General features: G+C 39.7%; 2 protein-coding genes and 1 pseudogene across 2 annotated transcripts; all 3 read left to right on the top strand.

Annotated features, from left to right (window-relative positions):
• Positions 1–3,065: 3,065 nt before the first annotated feature.
• Positions 3,066–6,330, top strand: LOC116194181 (serine/threonine-protein phosphatase PP1 isozyme 2-like). Its single transcript, XM_031522933.1, has 5 exons — positions 3,066–3,404; positions 3,670–3,745; positions 4,322–4,514; positions 4,899–5,458; positions 5,672–6,330. Exons 1-5 carry the CDS (start codon positions 3,163–3,165, stop codon positions 5,837–5,839), a joined length of 1,239 nt encoding a protein of 412 aa, XP_031378793.1. The 5' UTR covers positions 3,066–3,162; the 3' UTR covers positions 5,840–6,330.
• Positions 6,331–7,635: 1,305 nt separating this feature from the next.
• On the top strand, positions 7,636–14,093 carry LOC116194603 (probable serine/threonine-protein kinase PIX13). Its single transcript, XM_031523451.1, has 8 exons — positions 7,636–8,028; positions 10,711–10,820; positions 11,294–11,586; positions 11,747–11,918; positions 12,061–12,185; positions 12,830–12,868; positions 12,935–13,019; positions 13,100–14,093. Exons 1-8 carry the CDS (start codon positions 7,790–7,792, stop codon positions 13,456–13,458), a joined length of 1,422 nt encoding a protein of 473 aa, XP_031379311.1. The 5' UTR covers positions 7,636–7,789; the 3' UTR covers positions 13,459–14,093.
• A 1,306-nt stretch (positions 14,094–15,399) lies between these two features.
• LOC116193585 lies at positions 15,400–19,146 on the top strand (annotated as a pseudogene).
• The last annotated feature ends 7 nt before the right edge of the window (positions 19,147–19,153 follow it).

Raw genomic sequence — 19,153 nt, 5'->3', positions numbered from 1 at the left:
CTAGGTCCTGAACTATGGCACTGCTATCACAAACACTGATGGAGCCTGAAGGTGGTCGGATCCCAGATATAATCACACAAACTCAGGAGATGCACAAGTCCATAATAATGTGGGGAAAGAGAGTAGCCAGGAGGCTTTATATGTCTAATCATCAATGGGAAGACGAACTATGAGCGAGCTAAATCGAGAGTACTGCACAACGGCACAAACATTGCCTAGCACCGAGTTGTTCAGGCCTTACTACAACCGATCTTGCACAGTTCCTAAACCGAACTGACACTACAGATGTTTTGGGCACCAATCATTTAAGATATGAAAATGTGGACATTTGACAGTTGACGTCCTTCATCCATATCGAATGAAACTTTTTGTCCACACCAGTGAATTATTCTCTAGTTGATTTTCTTGGACATAACTCCATCTGTACTCAACTTGCCACTGTAACCATACTGGCTTCGTTTAACCTCCCAAGCCCCTCTCTCTGTTCTATTTCTTTGATCAAATCAGAGTGCAAGGAAGAGTGTGCATTCAGTAGTCCCCAAATATTTTTTTTTAAAAAAGGTTCACGAATATAGTGGAGAATTCAACGATAGTCACGGAACAATTGTCCATGATATTGTCGAACCGTTTGTCCACGGTAATTTTCAAGAGTTGTTGATAACTTCACTGTTATCTATAGCTTTCTGGAATGCGGTCATTTACCACTTGCGGAAAGCCAGAAATGAAAATCTCCATGGAGTCTTCACACCTTGCGTTGGTCGTTCACTTTCGAAGTTAAAAAAGCGATGCGAAGTTACGTTGCATGGGCATCCCTCTTAAAATTTTCATTTGGGCTTATACGAGCTTGGACTCAACTTTCAATTTAAAAGCTCGAGCTAAAAAGTTGTGAGACCCAATCCCATATAAACTATTCTATTTTCTTTTATGCTTCCGATGTGGGATTAACTTTTTATATTCCCAACACCCGCCCTCACGTGGCACCGTGTGGTCTTTCTCATGATTTTGCCTACATGTGTCACGTGAACCTTAACTGTCCGCCCTCAACAACTTATCTCAAGCCGGTCTCTCCTCTCTTTTGGACTTAGGCTTTAACTACCTCGAGCTAGACTTCTTCTTCCACACTCGGGCGAGGGGGGTCAATGACTACGAGCCGAACTTCTACTTCCGGACTCAAACTTCATTGGCGTGGTGTGAGCTCCTACACATACGCGCCCCCAGGATCATTACCATGGGCTCTGATACCATCTTAAGTTTTCATTTGGGCTTATATAGGCTTGGACTAAACTTTCAACTTAAAAGCTCGAGCTTTTAAGTTGAAAATTGAATCTAAGCCCATGTAAGCCCGGTAGAATTTAAGATGGTATCAGAGCCCATGGTTATAATCTTGGGCGTGTAAGGCCGCCTTAGTGCGGTATAGTGCGTGTATGCACGGGTCTGTATGACCCGTAGGCTCGAGTGTAAGCGTAGCATGCGCCTCGAGCAGGCACCCGTTGTGTCCGATATCGGGATTTCGAAGTGAGGGCGGGTGTGATTAAGTAGTGTGTATACACAAGTGGTCCCGTCGATTGGTTTAGGTCGCGTGGCTCGTGTAAGACGACACGATACCACGTGAGGGCGGGATGTTGGAGAAAAAGTGGTGATGTGAGAGGACACAATGTCCCACATCGGTTGAAAAGAAAAAAATGGGGAAGTTTATAAAATACAAAGGCCCAGTAACCCATTGGCTTAAGCTTTTGGGTTGCATATGGGCTCGAGTCCGAATTAGGCCCATTTTTATTTAAAAATTTATCCAACTGGAAGTAGTCCACGTGGCACGTGTAGGTGAAGTGTCAAAGCCACACGTTGCCACATGAGGGCGGATGTTGAGAGTTAAGTCCCACATCGAAAATATAAAAGGAATTTCACAAGTTTATAAGAGATTGTGTACCACAATCTATCAGCTCGAGTTTTTGGGTTGGAGATGAGCCTAATCGCTTATAGGCCTAGTAGGAATTTTACATGGTATCAGAGCGGGTTACGCTTTCGCGCACACGTGTGGGCTCACATCACTCCAAGTCTAGTTTTGAGGTAGCTAAAGTACGCCTTATCTTAGTCCGGTCCAAGTGTGGCCTTATTATCAATTATTCCCCCTCCTTTCGCCCGAGGTGTAAGAAAAAGTTCACCTCGTGGTTAAGTCCCGAGCACGGAAGTCCAATCCCGGCTCGTAGTCAGTTCTTGAGGGCGGGTGTTCAAGTCCACGTGGCACGTGTAGGTGAAGTGTCAAGGCCACACGTTACCACGTGAGGGCGGGTGTTGAGAGTTTAGTCCCACATCGAAAATATAAAAGGAATTCCACAAATTTGTAAGAGATTGTGTAGCACAACCTATCAGCTTTTGAATTGGAGATGGGCTCAATCGCTTATAGGCTTAGTAGGAATCTTACAATTCCATCCGAACTGACATCCAAAAAAAGATGCTTTGTAATTGGGGACATCCAGTGTTGAGCTAGATTGTTTTCTTTGTGGAGTCTTCAAAGGTTGTTCGTGGGACACCTAGTTAAGATAACCAGACGATAACCCGAGCATTCCACGGTAAAATTGGTACAAACATAAAGTCGAATTATTGTTCCAAAATTAAATTTATGTGAATTCTAGTACGTAACTAATTGAGTTATATGAAAAAATATATTTCGAGATCCCTTTACAATTATCAAGTAAATTTTTCATTTTTGGGGAAGAATATTAATAATTAATTAGTAAGTATGAATAATGTGGACTAATCGGAAACGATTCATTGAATTTGATCCAGCTAAAACATATGGTGAAATTCATCTAATGGAACTAAAATGACACTAAAGCTAAGGGTTTACTAACCTAGAGCTTAGAGGTCACATTGCGCTTTTCAACTTTTATACATATAATTGATCATTGTCAACGAAACAACTTTATATTGCATAGGAATATATATATATATATATATATATTCATTGCATTTTTTTTTGGCCTTTGACTCATGCATCCACCGACTTAAAATATGGAGGGAAATGAGATGGAATCCGAAGTGAACTTCACGCCCGCCATCTTGACTGGAAGTTCCTTTCCTTTTATAAAGCATGTGAAGTAGACCGTGAGCTCTACTGTTTCCTCTGAACTTGAAACCCCAGAGAAGAAGAAGAAGAAGAATATGCCCTTCAAATACCATTCGTTCATTCCCGGGGATGACGATGAACTCAACAAGGCTCGTCCAGGCTCCCCTCCGGCCTTCTTCTCTCTGCCTTCACCAGCTTCTCCTCGCGTCTGCGGTAACTGCATCCCTGGTATTGCGGCTGGAGCGGCGGCCACATCTGCAGCTGTGACTGCAGCTGCTCACCGGTCCTCTGTCCCCATTCCGTCCACCCGAGAACGGCTTCCTCAGCAGCACGTCAGGTATGCACAATCTCTGCAATTCCACAAGCTTGATCATATGTTTTAGCAACAGTTTCAAATGGTGACCACTGGTCAATACAATATATAGCATTGCTTCCTCAAGTAGTATAAGAACTAGGGGAGTCGGCGATTCAGCCATTGACGGGAAGCTCAGCCAAGACAAGTTCGATTTGTTGATATTTGGGATGATCGAAATAATTGCTTTTGCAAGTTATGATTTTTAGCTTAATTTCTGTTTCACCTCATGTGGAATCAATTTTATCAGAACCGAAGCAGCGGTGGAAGTGAAGAATCAAGAATCTGCGAGTGTTGAAGTGCCGAACAGTCAAAGTAAAAATAAGGTATGTTGATTTCTGGGAGCCTTTTAAATCATTATAAGTCTGAGAATTCAGCGATCGAATAGAGTAAAGCAATGAATCGATGGAAGAAGGCTGAAAGATAAGGAGAAGATGGATAAACTAGATGAGCATGCTACTGTTTTCCCTAACTTTTTGTATCACATTGGTCTTTGCTTCGGTTTTGTTCCTCGACTCCATAAATCATGATCTTGAAACTTTAGCTCTCTACCATTGCTGGATGATAATCATAGGAAATGGGGTATGCAGAAATGGAACTAACTGGGGGTAGCTTATCCAGACAAGATATTAGCACGTTCAATTTTACACCATGCATGTTCTTCACCATCAACTCGTGTCTCTGAGGAAGGTGAAGTGAAGATTCTAAACATAGACTATATACAAGTCTTCGTCATGTCAGGGAATCGCCCATTTTCTTTGTTGATATTTGTAAAAACTGATCATTTCCCCACCAAGGAATTAACAATAGGCCGATAATAATGAAATGAGAGTCACCGCTAGAAACAAATTAGCCGGAACGGAAAAGAGTTTTATCGTGATCTGAAGGCAATCGTGGTGCAGGCTAAGGGGTTCATTTTGGACCATGCCGCCCTGGATGACATCATCGGACGGCTCTTAGATTTTCGGTTGGCTAGGCCGGGGAAGCAGGTCGAGCTCTTTGAGAAGGAGGTTAGGCATCTCTGTCTGACCTCTAAAGAAATCTTTCTTTCGCAGCCCAAATTGCTCGAGCTTGAAACTCCCATTAATATTTGCGGTAAGGCACTCATTTTCCTCTTCTGTTGTGTGACAAATTGATTTAGGCTGTTTTGGTTTTGCGATTCTGAAAAGTCATTTTTAAAGACTTACCATTTTCAATTTTATCAAACGATTTCCGGAAGCAGTAGTTACCTGCGTCCTTTTATTTAAACCTACTTTTCTTCACCTTTTATCTTTTGTTCTTTGAATTGTTTATTACCATCTTTATTTATTTTTTCTTTTTTAATCATTTGCATTAACATTCATTGTTTCAAGAGTTTTATGGGGGAAAGAAATGGATCCTTTCTTAGAGTTCGTAGTGGAGCTATACCGTCACTTATGAAGATCTCGTCGCTACGTGATTACTGTTTCCACATTGAGGACTTCTCCTTCGTGATTTCAGGTGATATTCATGGACAGTACAATGACTTGTTGAGGGTTTTTGGGGTCGTAGGCTTTCCTTCGACCGCCAACTACCTGTTCTTAGGAAACTATGTGGACTACGGGGAACAGAGTTTGGAAACTATGTGCCTCTTGCTCGCTTACAAGATTAAGTATCCCGAGAACTTTTTTCTTCTACGAGGGAATCATGAATGTGCTTCCATTAATCGGATCTATGGGTTCTATGATGAGTGTAAGCGGCGCTTCAATGTGAGACTTTGGAAAGTCTTCACTGACTGTTTCAATTGCCTCCCCTTCGCAGCTCTTGTTGATAATAAGATATTTTGCGTGCACGGAGGGCTCTCTCCCGATCTCACCAGCTTAGACCAAATAAGAAATATACCTTGCAGGACTGATGTGCCCGACACGGGCTTGCTTTGTGATTTGCTCTGGTCAGACCCGCGCTATAATGTGAAGGGATGGGGCGTGAATGATAGAGGAGCCTCTTACACCTTTGGAGCAGACAAAGTTTCGGAATTTTTAAAGAAGCATAATCTGGATCTTGTTTGTCGTGGTCATCAGGTATCTTTTCTGCTAATTATTTTGTCAGTAAATCTAACTGGTGCACCTAGGCGTACTTATCAGAGTATCAACTTGCCTCGGAGTCATTAGTTTATCATGTTAAATAAGAGCCTCTTGAGTATCTATTTTCATGATGTTGCGGATGCTCACATTTATCAAGTCAAGTTACGATTATGCTACTTTTGCCCACTTTCAAGCAATTCTATTTTCTAGGTTGTAGATGATGGATACGAATTCTTCGCAGAGAGGCAGCTAGTGACTCTATTTTCAGCACCTAACTACCGCGGCATATACAATAATGCGGGCGCAATAATGAGAATCGATGAGAATTTAAACCACTCCTTCCAGATACTAAAGCCAGCTGAGAGGAAACTTAAGTAGGTCCACAAAATATTACTGCATTTATTCTGTTTGCCTGTCTCAACATCAATCCTATTTCCTCTTTGGAGATTCTTATCCCCTGCAAGACGAGGCAAAGACCGAAGATATGGGGATGCAGAAGGCTGAAATTTCGGCGGGTAGTGACTGCTAGATATATATTTATCTCGATTGTTTTGTGCGGCGAGACCCGAATATAGCATAATAATGTGGTGAATATAATTGGATTCGAACAATACAGAAATGAAGAGTGGAACTTTTTGCGGCTTGTGCTTCAGCTTATATACATAGCTCAATGCTACTTTCTCGCACTAGAATAAAATGTGCTCGTAATAGAGCTTGAGTGATTTATAATAATACTATTGATGTTGAATAAGTATTTGTAAGTGTGCATGGACCAAACTACCTCGGACCTTTGAAAGAGTCTATCCCAAATTGCCAATGGATCATCTATCACGGGGATTTTCTCAAGGTGATGTTTTCAGGAAAAATTCATGAATGGTGTCGCAAAATGTGACCGAAATTGAAGCTACAAGGTGCATTTTCAATGCCGTGATTTTCAGGGTGCAAAACAGATCCACTATCAGAGAGACTTCAAGGTGCAAAATCAAACCTTCCAATCGAAGGAAGTAAGACACCTTTGCCATTGTCCATGGGACAGGATGAAGGAAGCATCAGGAGTTCTTCCTGTAAATATTCTGTTTACTTCCTCTTAGCTTTCATGTAAGACCAGGTGAGATGGTTTCCAAGTGCCATACTTTTTTTTTTTTCCCCGACGTAAGCGATGATGAGCTCTGCAACGCTTGGCCGGGCTCTCCTCAACCCTTGTTCTCTCTTGCCTTCCCCAGTCCCTCCTCCCATCTGCAGCGGCAATTGCATTGCATGGCGGGTTTCATTGCTGCAGGCGCCACCCACCAGTCCACTGCCCCAGTCCCACCTACTCGTGGACGTCTTCCTCATCGGAGCTCCCTGGGGAGAGGTCGCCTGGGGGGGAGCCCCCACCGGTGCTCCCTCCTCCGCTCCCCCTGTTTTTTCGAAAACACAGGAAGAGGAGGGGAGCTCCGGTTCCCCTCCATTCTTTTCCTTTTTTTTTTTTTTTTTCTGTGAAACAAGGAACAATGTCGTTTTGACTATCTAAATCAAAATGACTTCGTTTCGTCGTTTAAAGACTTAAAATTAGAGCAAGAAATGAACATCGTTTTGATATGAATAGTCAAAATGACATCGTTTCTTGTGTGACCAAAAAAAAAAAAAATAATCAAGGGGAGCTCCGGTGGGGGCTCCCCCATGGCAACCTCCGCCCTAGGCGAGTTTGACCGTGGGTCCAAGACCCTCCAACGACCTCGTCTGGGGGAGCTCCCAATTGGAGCTCCTTTTTTTTTTTTAATTTCTATTAAAAAAGAAAAATGAAGGACCTAAATAATGTAACATGGTCATCACTTAATACCGTCATAACGGAATGATCTAATTGATGTATCAAAAAGAATTTCTTTATGTATTTTCAATAAAGAAGGACTTATCTGATGTGACAGATGACCAAATCGATGCAAATTTATAAACTCAAGCACTAAATTGATGTGTTTATGTAAACTGGGGGATCTAATTAATGAGTCAATGATTCATTTGATGTACCTTTCAAATTTAAGGAACTAAATTGATGTAAAATAAAAGTCAGGAATCCAATTGATGTGGACCAAATTGCCTATTATCTCTTTCTCAGATCATCCCGAAAGCCCGATGGGCCCGCCCCAAACGCGCTCATGCCTGAACCGTCAAGCTGATGGAGGGAACCACGTGGAATTAGAAGTCAGCTTCAAGTCTCTGCCGTAGTTTCATTTCCTTTGCTTTGCTTTCCTTTCGTTTCATTTTATAAGGTATAGTGCGTGATCTCTTCTGTTTCCTCTCCTCCCTCCGATCTCGAGCCCCAAGGAGGAGAAGAAGAAGAAGAAGAAGATGGTCTTCAAGTACCATTCCTTCATTCTCGGGGACGACGACGAACTCAACAGGGCTCGTCCAGGCTCCCCTCCAGCCTTCTTCTCTCTGCTTTCACCTGATTCTCCCCGCGTCTGTGGTAATTGCATCCCTGGCGTTGCAGCTGGGGCGGCCACATCTGGAGCTCTGGCAGTGACCGCTCACCAGTCCTCTGTCCCCGTTATGCTCACCCGAGAACGGCTTCATCAGCAGCACGTCAGGTATGCACGTTCTCTGCAATTCCAGAAGTTTGATCATGCGTTCTTGCAGTAGTTTCAAATGGTGACCATTGGTCAATACAATAGCATTGCTTCCTGAATTAGTATGAACTAGAAGAAAACCCAAGCATTGTGTGGAAAATGTTTCCAATTTTTCTCAATTAAAATAATCATGTTAGAATATTATATTGATAGTAATCATATTACATTGTGATAATTTAGTTTGTGTTGGGAAGTATTGCTTTTATTCCGTCAAAGTGAAAATAAATAAGTTTAATATAAGGCTGATTGCCCCTCCACGACCTTGTATGGTTCTACGTTGGAATCACATAATCTAAAATATTATTTTAGAAAAACAAAACAATTGAAAATGATATATTTGAATTGAAAAAGAGAAGGAAAAAAATTTAAGAAATCAACTTATGAAAATAAGGCCTATTCATAATATTTTATAACTTGCGGTTGGACATATATATATATATATATAATTATTATAGATTGTAAAAAATAAAATCAGAAGAAATTATTTCTATTTGTAATCAATATTTAATGGATAGTGTATATTCGGAATTGTATATCTTTAACTTCATAATTATCAAATCTCGATTTCTCGGATATTATGTCTAACGCAAGATAGAATTTTTCAAAACTATATAATATCCAATAAGAAAAAATAATGATCAATTCAAAATATCAAAAATCAATATTTCAATATATTTATATAGTATCTCATTATTATGAGAAAATTATTTGTGGAACAGTTAAATATTAAAATAAGAAAATTTTGGATTCTTAATGAATAAAAATGCAATAATTCTATAAAAAATAATTATTTTGTATAATGAAAAATAATTAATATTTATTTTTTCCTACAATATTTTCTCCATGTGATATAGTTATCGATATCGTACAAAAAACCTAATGAAAATTTGATTTGTTGACCAAAACTCCTAAGATATATATATATATATATATATATATATATATATAATTGGATCATCTCTTATATAAATTGTTTTTATGTAGTTAAGACATCATCTCATTATAGGGTAGCATTTATAGGGTCGATTGAATTCCTCACCACTTGAATCTGGAGCGCGACTCAGGGAGATTCAAACATAATGGAGAAATTTGCATGTGAAAACTCATCAAAAATTAAAAAAGTAGAACGATCTTCATTCGAGAGCCTACCATTTATTCTTGTCAACCATAGTGGAGAAAATCCGCGTGTGACAATTCATCACAATAAAAAGGGAAACGACCTTCTTTAGAGAACCTATCATTTATTGAATCTATAGAGTCTATCAAATCCCTTACCACTTGATTCTAGATTGGGACATGGAGAGCTTCGATCATAGAACATAAAATCTGCATGTAACAATTCATTAAAAAAAGGAGAGTAGAAAACTGCTTGAATCTGGAGCGTGACTTGGGGAGCTTCAAATGTGACGGAGAAAATTTGCATGTGAAATTTCATTAAAAAAAGAGCGGAGGAAAAAGAGAGGGGAGAAGTGTCAGAAACTACTGTTTGTTACTTGTCGAAGAACTCAATTAGTATAAAACACATATTTATAGTCAACTAAAAAGAGATGTATAAATTTAATAAAAGAAAATATAATATTCAAAATACCGTAGTAGTGTATACATAATTGGAATAGATATATAATATTATACACTTTTTGTTGATTCTTCATGTGATATATATACACACACGTTGAATTAAATAAGGAAACTTTAAAAACACATACGTTGATATGTTGATTCTAATTAAATAAGGAAACTTTTGTGTATATTTTGTTGAGTTATATGCATATAATTCATATATATTATTATTATATTACATAATTAATTAATCAATTTTAAAATAATCTATATGAGAATATTTCTTTGATAAGAATATAATAATTTCCCTAATGTAAATCAATGACGTGGCAACATGAGAGAGCTCGTTTTTTATTTTTGATGATGTGGCGGCGTTAAAATTCAGCTCACTATTTCTTTATATATATATAGACTAGGGGAGTCGGCGGTTCAGCCACTGACGAGAAGCTCAGCAAAAACAAGTTCGATTTGTTGATAACTGGGATGATGGATATAAGATTTGGAAAAATTAAATTGCTTTTGCAGGTTCTAATTTTTATTTCTGGTTTAATGTCTCTTTGATGTTAACCGCTTCAACCAATTTGCGTTGGTAATTACTAATAATCTTTTAGCCTGAATCGTATTGAACTCAGCTCAACCAAAAAAAAATAAAATCTTTAGGCATGATTTATTATTTTTAACGAATATTACCCAAAAATAAAGTTAATTTTGAGGAGAGAGAGAATTTATTAAGAGTAAAGGTAACCGGCGAGCGAAATAAAATATGCACGCTTTAACTGCAATATTATTAAATTATTTACACGGTACTTAGCGAATTAATAAAAGGAAAATAAATACGAATTAAAATAAAAAGAATTGTAAAAATAAATAAAACTAAATCTAATTATATTATGCAGAAAATTTATATTTTAAAAAAACAATTATAATTAATAAAAATTAGAGGGAAGAAGAAAAGAGACCAAAGACTGATTAAGTGTGTGTGTGTGAGAGAAGGTGTATGTGGTAGTTATTTTTTGAATTTATAATTTTAGTCTTTATTTTGTGATTTGTATTAATTGAAATTATTTTTGTATGGATATTCAGAAAAAGAAAAAGTGAGACGGAAGGGTGGTCTCTCTCTTTATCAACCCACCTATCTTTTATGGGGATTTGTTTGGGCTTTACAGACACTACCCCTAGCGATCTTAACGAAGGTACCATAACATAACACTTCGAGCTATTGTGTCATGGTCGTAATCTAAGCTGGGTTGGTACATATTATCTCGACTCTTTGACGTGCGAATTGCAGTATAAGTTATGGAAGGGAAAAAAAATTTAATTACCTTGGGAATGTTTAAACGGGTTAATCATGTTAGAAGTTGCAGGATTGAGTGCTTCGCATTTGGCATATGTTGAACTCGGTTGCTGCTGTCATGGCAATCCGAATATGGTCCCTACAGAAAATTTTGGTTTTGCCATAGCAGAAATCAGATCTGGAAATTTCCTAGTTTTATTATACCGCACGATGGATCAGAACGAATATGCATAGAGATAACTGTTAAATTTTGCCACGTGTTGATTATATTAGATGCTAGTTCCAGCAAATGCTAATGATATGACTACTGCTGAGAAGTATTTATTTGGCGTAACCTCATTTCTTCTACTTTCCTTACGTATGACTATACAGTTGGTGCCTCTGAACCAACGAGAAATATAACGATGGTCAACGCATCCCCTGAGAATGCCATTACCAGGCACATCTCACCACTTCCAAACCTGCCGCAGTTCACACTTGCCGAACTGAAGGGTGCGACTAAGAATTTTGGATCAGACTCATTGCTTGGTGAGGGCGGGTTCGGGCAAGTCTTCAAGGGCAGGATCAATGACAAGCCCTCGTCAAAGACCCGGAAGGGCAGTGGAACACCAGTCGCAGTCAAGAGAATGAACTCTGACGGCTTTCAAGGGATTGAAGAGTGGCTGGTGAGATGATGATGAGGAGCTTTTTCTCGGTTGTGTTTTTTAGGGAGTTTGATTTACTAAAAGCAGAACCGCAAAATTTCACGGAATGCAGTTAAAGAAAACTGTGCTCAATTATAACAGCTTATTGAGTGGCCGTTCTCGGTCGGCTTTCCTGTGGCAGGCAGAAGTAAATTTCCTTGGACGGCTCTCTCACCCGAACCTGGTGAAGTTGTTGGGTTATTGCATTGAGGACGGAGAGCTGCTTCTGGTCTACGAGTTAATGCAGAAACACAGCTTAGATATGCATCTGTTTCGAAATAAGTTTCTCGGATTCTTGTTAAAAATACAAGTTTGTTCCCATCTAATTATCAGCCAAGGAATGCAGACAATGTTCTGCTTATGAAAGTTGAAAACTGAAGCTTTTTTCTTTTGTGTTCGAGCTAATTCTTTTTCAAGTTCAAACCTATATTGATGAAGGGGATGCAGGGGAAGGAGCGCTTCCATGGGACATAAGGTTTAAGATAGTGATAGGAATGGCCAAAGGGCTGGCATTCCTGCTTACGTCAGAAATGCAAGTGATACATAGAGACATTAAGACCTCCAACATATTACTTGATGGGGTAAGTTTTAACTATCACATCGTATGTCTCATCAATAAATCCTTAGAAGAAGACGCATTTGGCCCTATAATGGTCAGAACATTTTGCAACCGAAACACAAGGTCCCATGTTCTAACACAGCCGGGAAGATTCAGAACCTCTGAGGAGATCAAATAGTAGCTTTATATGCTATCTTGTGGAAATTTGGTATATAAGTAGTTTAAGGTAGCATTTGGTAACGGGATAGAGTATGATTCTACTTAACTTCACGGGATAAAGACACAAGTAGTTAGGAGAATTTTATTATTATTAAAAAATTGATTGTAATAATGGTTAAGAAAAAATACGTGATAAAATTTATTAGTAAATTGAAAATTAATATAAAAAAATAATGATTATGTTATTGAATTGAGGGAAAAATAATGAATAATTGAGAGAATTTAGTATTAAAAAATTAATTGTAATAATAGTTAAGAAAAAATATGTGAGAGAATTTATTATTAAATTGAAAAAAAGATAAACAAGTAATAATTGTGTTGTTAAATTGAGGGAAAAATAAAGTGGAATTAAATGAAGTAGAATATGACTCCATAACCGAACATTAAGAAATTGAAATTAAAGGCAAATTTGTCTTTGAATTAATTTGATGGAGTTCTGTTCATCAGTTTTACAATGCCAAGATCTCAGACTTCGGCTTGGCAAAGGTTGGCCCTTCAGAAAGCAAGTCTTATGTCACAACAAGTGTAATGGGCACTTGCGGCTTAGCAAAGACTAGCCCTTCAGAAAGCAAGTCTCATGTCACAACGAGAGTAATGGGAACTTACGGCTTTGCAGATCCTGAATACGTCTCCACTGGTATTCTTCTCTTCATGTTAGACAGTTTGAAGCAGAGTGAGCTTAACACAGTATCTAAATTAGCATATTTTCTTAAATAGGGCATCTGTATGTTAAGAGCGATGTGTACGGGTTTGGTGTTGTGCTGGTCGAGATACTGACTGGTCTCCGTGCTATTGATCCTCGCCGGCCCAGAGGCCAGGAAATTCTGGTAGATTGGATGAAGCCTTTTCTGACCAACAAGCGAAAGCTGAAGAGCTGCATGGATTCCCGTCTCGAGGGGAAGTATCCTCATTTGGCTGTGTACAAGATAGCGCAGCTTGCTCTTAACTGCCTCGCCCTCGAGCCCAACTGCCGTCCTTCCATGGAAAAGGTGGTAAAAACTCTGGAGGAGCTTGAATCTTCCCATCCCAAGATGACAACGGAGCCCAAGTTCCGTCCAACATGTCTAGGTCCTTAGAAGCCCCGTCAGCAATATCTGCACTATCGATTTCCTCTCCACCTGATGTAGAATGGGGGTACAGCCATACCATTTCAAGGTTCACCCAAAATGCGATAACTATAGAACAAGAAACTAAAGCAGGTAACTTGACGGGGAAGCCATGCGGTGAATTCAGTCCAATTGCTATGCCGAAGCATTGAGAACCCTGAAATATACTATGATCATATGCCTTTCGGATCAATCAAAGATCCAAATTCTTTATTGCGTGATTTGTTGAAAGTAAGAATGATTTTTTAGGTCTGGTGGGGAGGAACAGTTACCATTTTGCCAGTGTATAAGGAATTTGGATCTGTTTCACGTTTGCAGCATATCATCATGCCGACATGTTTATACACATCTTCTGTTCTCTCGTTACATTTTTGCTGCCGGTGCTGTCTTGTCAATGCCGGATCATTCAATTTCTTCATCATCAAGAAACAATTGTGGTTCGCTAGCTGTATTCAATGGCACTTCTGGTAGTGTTGCTGTCCCTCGTGATTGGAAAAATGATGAATTTGATTATGTCTTGAAATAGAAGAAGTCATCAGTGGAGCTATTTACTAGAAGTTCTGTTGTCTCTTTTAAGTATGTAATTTGGTGATTTGGAGTTGATGAGAAGTAAAATACAGCAGAAAACCTCTCCTTTGTTTCTACGTTTCCCTCTCCTCTCTCCCCTTTTTTCTGTTTTTCTTCCTCTATACAGCAGAGGCCAACAAAATGGGGTAAACTGCGGGGAAAGAAGAGTAAAATAACGAATTCGTCACTGAGAGATTGATGCTACATTAATTGAGTTCTCGACCAACTTTTTACATAACTCGGCCCTTGACTCTTGAAATGTACATGACTAGCCTTCTGCTAATTTTGATTCCAAGGGGGGAGGATTGGGGGTGCTAGTTTCGCTCGCTTGAATTAAATTGTCTATATGATGGAATTTACATAGAAAGGACTAGAACGAAGATGTGATGCAATTTTTCTATTGCTTGGTCTGAGAGCCTGAATGGTTTAACACCAAATGGCCTCTCATATCGCTTACAGAAACGATTGGACTATATATGTTGACAGTCAAAACAAAGCAAGAAAGCTGTAGGTTTTCAGGGCTGTTCCAAAGCCACTATGGCTGAATCCACTTTGGAAAGACCCCGATTTGGCCATCCTGGCTTGGGCAACACATCAGTATCCCGTAATGCATTTTCTTAACGGTCCATTGTAAAGACCAAGCTACCTCGGGCCCTCAGTATGTCCATCAGACAAACAGTAAAGCTTGTGGCGGAGGGGGCACACAATTTGTAACACTATCGATATTCAAATATGGCAGAAATTTTTCAATCCAGTCACCGGACCTCGAGCTCTATTTGTCTTTTCTAAGAGTACGATTCCCATTCATTTTTGTCGTACTCCTATTCATTTGAGGAAGACGCAGGCAGCAGCCTGCATGTTGCTGTCCGATGCTCATATGACATGAGTCGATAGTATGCACATGCATTCGACTGCGTGCAGAGTCTAGTACAACACTTCTAGAAATGAAAAAATAGAGCCGTACGTCTGGTGACTGAACTGAAAATTTTTCCCTTAAATACGGATATGGCAAGCGTAAATTGACTGGATGACCTCAGGCCCTCCACAAACTCTATCATGGGGGCTTTTCGGTGTTTTCTCTATAAGTTTTCAAATTATGTTGCAAAATGGGACGAAAATCTGAACTAAAGGGTGCGTCCAGACTTTTCCCTTTTAAGGAAGTAGACACCTTGCCATTGTCAAAGTCCAGAAGTAACCGTTACAAACGATGAAGGAAACATCAGCAATTCTTCCTGTAAGTCAACGCTGTTGTTCTGCTTCCTTCCTCTTAGCTTTGATGTGAGACCCGATAAGATGGTTTTCAAGTACCATTCATTCATTCATTCATTCCCGATGAATTCGATGATGAGCTCTGCAACGGTCGGCCCGCCTCTCCTCCACCCTTCTTCTCTCTACCTTCCCCTGTTTCTCGTCCCATCTGCAGCAACTGCATCGGGGCTTTCACCGGAGCTGCCCACCGGCCCTCCGCCCCCGTCCCGCCTGCTTGCGAACCACTTCTTCAGCAACACGTCAGGTTTGCAGAATTCTCTTTATTTAATGGGGCCGTTTCTTGTAAGGAAAGATGATCATGATTGGTTTTTTCAAAATAAATTGCTCAAAAAATGGAGAACGTGAAAGCACCAGTAATCCCATCGGGGTTCGGAGGGGGAACTTTCGAAGGAAGAAGCAGATCAATTCAGTCGGAGCATCAAACGTGCAAAGAAGATTGAGGCATGCCGATTGGGGGATTCGGAGAATGGTAATGAGGATCCAGAAGATCAGATGGGTGCACGTAACGAGGATGATGGAATATCCAAAGGTGCAGGCTACAGAGATGTCCTACTAGGGCGAAGGCAAAGAACAAAGGGATGTGGCATGTGTTCGGCAGGACTTTTAATTGATGATAGGCCGATGGTTGACTTCTCGAACAAGCTCTGTCCGAAGATACTTGTCACCGATGCAGAATTGGAGTACTTCCGGGCTGCTTGGAAGGGATCTCTGATCATTAAGGTGTTAGGGAAAAGGGTTACTTACGTTGTACTGAAGAAATGATTACAGCAGCTCTGGACCCCAACGGGAGGTTTTTATCTCATGGATTTACCTAATATTTGTAATTTTATGAAGATAAGTTTTAGCTTTGCTTTCCATGTGTCAAGCCTCTGCTAAGCTTATTCACTTTTGCTTTTATTCCACCGCCTTACGCACTGCTTTAAATTGCAATTCTCTATCTCGGCCATTTTTCATTCCATTTGCAAAATTTCAACATACTGAGAGAGCGACAGAGAGATTGAATGACCGAGAGAGAAAATGGAGAAAAATTATGAAAAAAAAGGAAATGATCGGTTTTCGAGATTTTGATGTTCGGGGGACTTCACTGTTAGTAACCTATCCTTAAATTAGTATATTTAGAATTGCATTGTCATAGACATGTTAATGTTACGGATCATGCATGTATCTTATGCGATCGATTATGATATTTGAAAATGAGTAGTGAGGTTTTGAGTTGTGCAACTGAGATTGATGGAAGTTGGTGAGTCATGTGGCACGATGAGTCAGTCTTAACCGAGCAGTAGAAAAGGTCTGTCTGGAACAGAGAGGCTGTTAGTGTGGAGCCGTCATTTCGGTCGGAAGCTGGGAATGGACACAGGAACGATCTGAGTTCTAGAAGTTTCGACGATATTTTTATGATATTACTGAACCATGCTATGATCCGGCTAGTTTAGGTTGTAGTTATTCATTGGGCGTCAAGCTCACTCCCAAAAATATATTCCCTCAGCTGTTTTACAGGTCAAAATGACAGCGGAGATTGTAATTTTCTGAATATTCTTTATTCGCGTAAAAAAAATTTCGGATCTTACAGATATAATCAATAATAACAACCACTTAGCATTCATACAAGGAACCCAACACAATCAAAGAAATCAAAGAAGCAAAATCAGTCCTGTTAATAGCCCTTTTTACTTTAACCATCTTATCAACCAACTCTTCATTGTACCCATAGGTAGGCAAGAGTATGCAAAAGAATATCCAAGCAAATTGCTAAAATGACAACCCAAATCTACTACTACTAACAACATGGACGACCCAAAGAGTAATTTCAGGGAAAAATATACAGAAAACTGGGGTAATTAACTAAGCAAGCAAGTTGAGCTCCACGTTTGCAGTGCCCTAACCATTTCTCGATTCCCGTTCTACTCCATTCCTTACTTCTCTCTTGTACAATTCTACCTAGAGCTGCAGCAAAAATCCCCCCTTTTTCTTTTCTCACTCTCTTCGTTTCCCTTTATTCCCGTTTCAGCAACACCAACTGACAAAACAAAAAGGAAATTCACACTAAATACCCAAAATCGGTCGACAATCAAACCAAAGGGCAAGTCGAGCTTTTCCTTGTAAGAGGATTTCCTATCGCGATACCTCTCCCTCTTTCTCTATTTGATATTTTTCTAAGCTCATTCCAATCTCTCTCTCTCTCTTTCTCTCTCTGTGTTTCAGACAAAATGGCCATGTAACCTCTTTCCTCCCTTTTCTTTTCCACAACCCAGCCAGAACAGTATAAAATAAAGAAAAGAAATATGAGGAAGGTGGTCGAAATGTGAGGAGGAAGGGGAAATATGTTATGGGCTCACTGCACATAAGCCCATGAAACATTTAATAAGCCCAATTCATATACATGTATATTTATAATGCAAGAGCATATATATTTATGTATATATGTTTGTCCGTATGTGAAAAAATAGGTGTTCACAATAAAGGAATCAGAAAATGGAAAATCCGAGTGATCAGTTTGATGGTTAGGTGTTGAAATGATCAGATTGCTTAACTGCATCCGTTACATTCAAGTTAGAATTCATTTCTTTCCCCCAAGAAACGAAGCAGTAAGGGAAGTAGAAAGAGCAGAGATCAAGTGGTGCTAAAGCGTTGAACCATCATACTCGAAATAAGGTGAATAGACAAATACTTCGAATACAAGCATAATCTGATGATACATTAGCCTAGAAATGAAATAACTTGAAGGAGATTCAGTTTTAAAATTGGTATTCGTAAGCATTGGTGGTTCTGGCTCAGGATTTCGGATATCCAGGCCTGGATGACACCATCAAACGGCTTGTGAAGGTCCCGCTATGGAACCAGGTCAGACTCACTGAAGCAGGGATCAGGAAGCTCTACATGACCTCTAAGGAAATTTTTCTTCAGCAGCCCAACTTGCTAGAGCTCAAGGCTCCGATTAAAGATTTGTGGTAAGGCGTTCCTTTGCCTGTCATTTGCTAGTCTCTGTTTTGCCCGGTTTGATTTTTGCCGCGGTGTAGAATCATTTCCTCATAATCAATCAAATTGCCAGGCATATTTCTGTGTCTTCGAGTTTTTCCTCATTCTGGAAACTCTATCGTAATTTGGAAGGCCCCATGGGCCACAATGACCTCATTTGATGTCTCGGCATTTTGAATTTCTTGTTCGTGATTTCAGGTGATATTCATGAGCAGTACACCGACTTGCTGAGGCTTTTTGAGTTGGGTCCTAAGACCAACTACTTGTTTTTACGAAACCATGTCGATTATGGGAAAAGAGTTTGGAGACTATATGCCTCTTGCTTGCCTATGAGATTAAGTACCTGGGGACCTTCTTTCTTCTGCGAGGGAATCACGAGTGTGCTCCCATTAATCGGGTATATGGGTTCTATGATGAATGTAAATGGCGGTTCAATGCAACGCTTTGGAAAGTCTTCATCAACTTTTTCAATTGCTTACCCATCGCGGCTAGTGTTGATGACAAGATACTCTGCATCCACGGGAACTCTCTCCCGATCTCAGCAACTTGGACCAAATAAGAAATATTCCTTGCCTGATTGCTGTGCCCGAGACAGGCTGGCTCTGTGATTTGCTCTGGTCACGAATGATAGAGGAGTCTTCTACACCTTCGGTGCCGATAAGGTTTCACAATTCTTAGTAAAGCGTGATCTGGAACTTGTTCGTTTGTCGTGCTCATCAGGTGTACTTTGTGATTTTTTGTCTTTGGAATTCGTAAACCACTGTTTTGCTTGGTCATCTAAATTATCGATGATGCTCAGGCAATTTGTTTTTTCAGGTAGTAGAAGATGGATTTGAATTCTTTGCAGATAGGC

The sequence above is a fragment of the Punica granatum genome, chromosome 2, assembly GCF_007655135.1.
Source record: "Punica granatum isolate Tunisia-2019 chromosome 2, ASM765513v2, whole genome shotgun sequence".
In the NCBI taxonomy this organism is placed as follows: Eukaryota; Viridiplantae; Streptophyta; class Magnoliopsida; order Myrtales; family Lythraceae; genus Punica; species Punica granatum.
The sequence above is the reverse complement of the archived record's forward strand: the minus strand, read 5'-3'. Positions and strand labels throughout refer to the sequence as shown.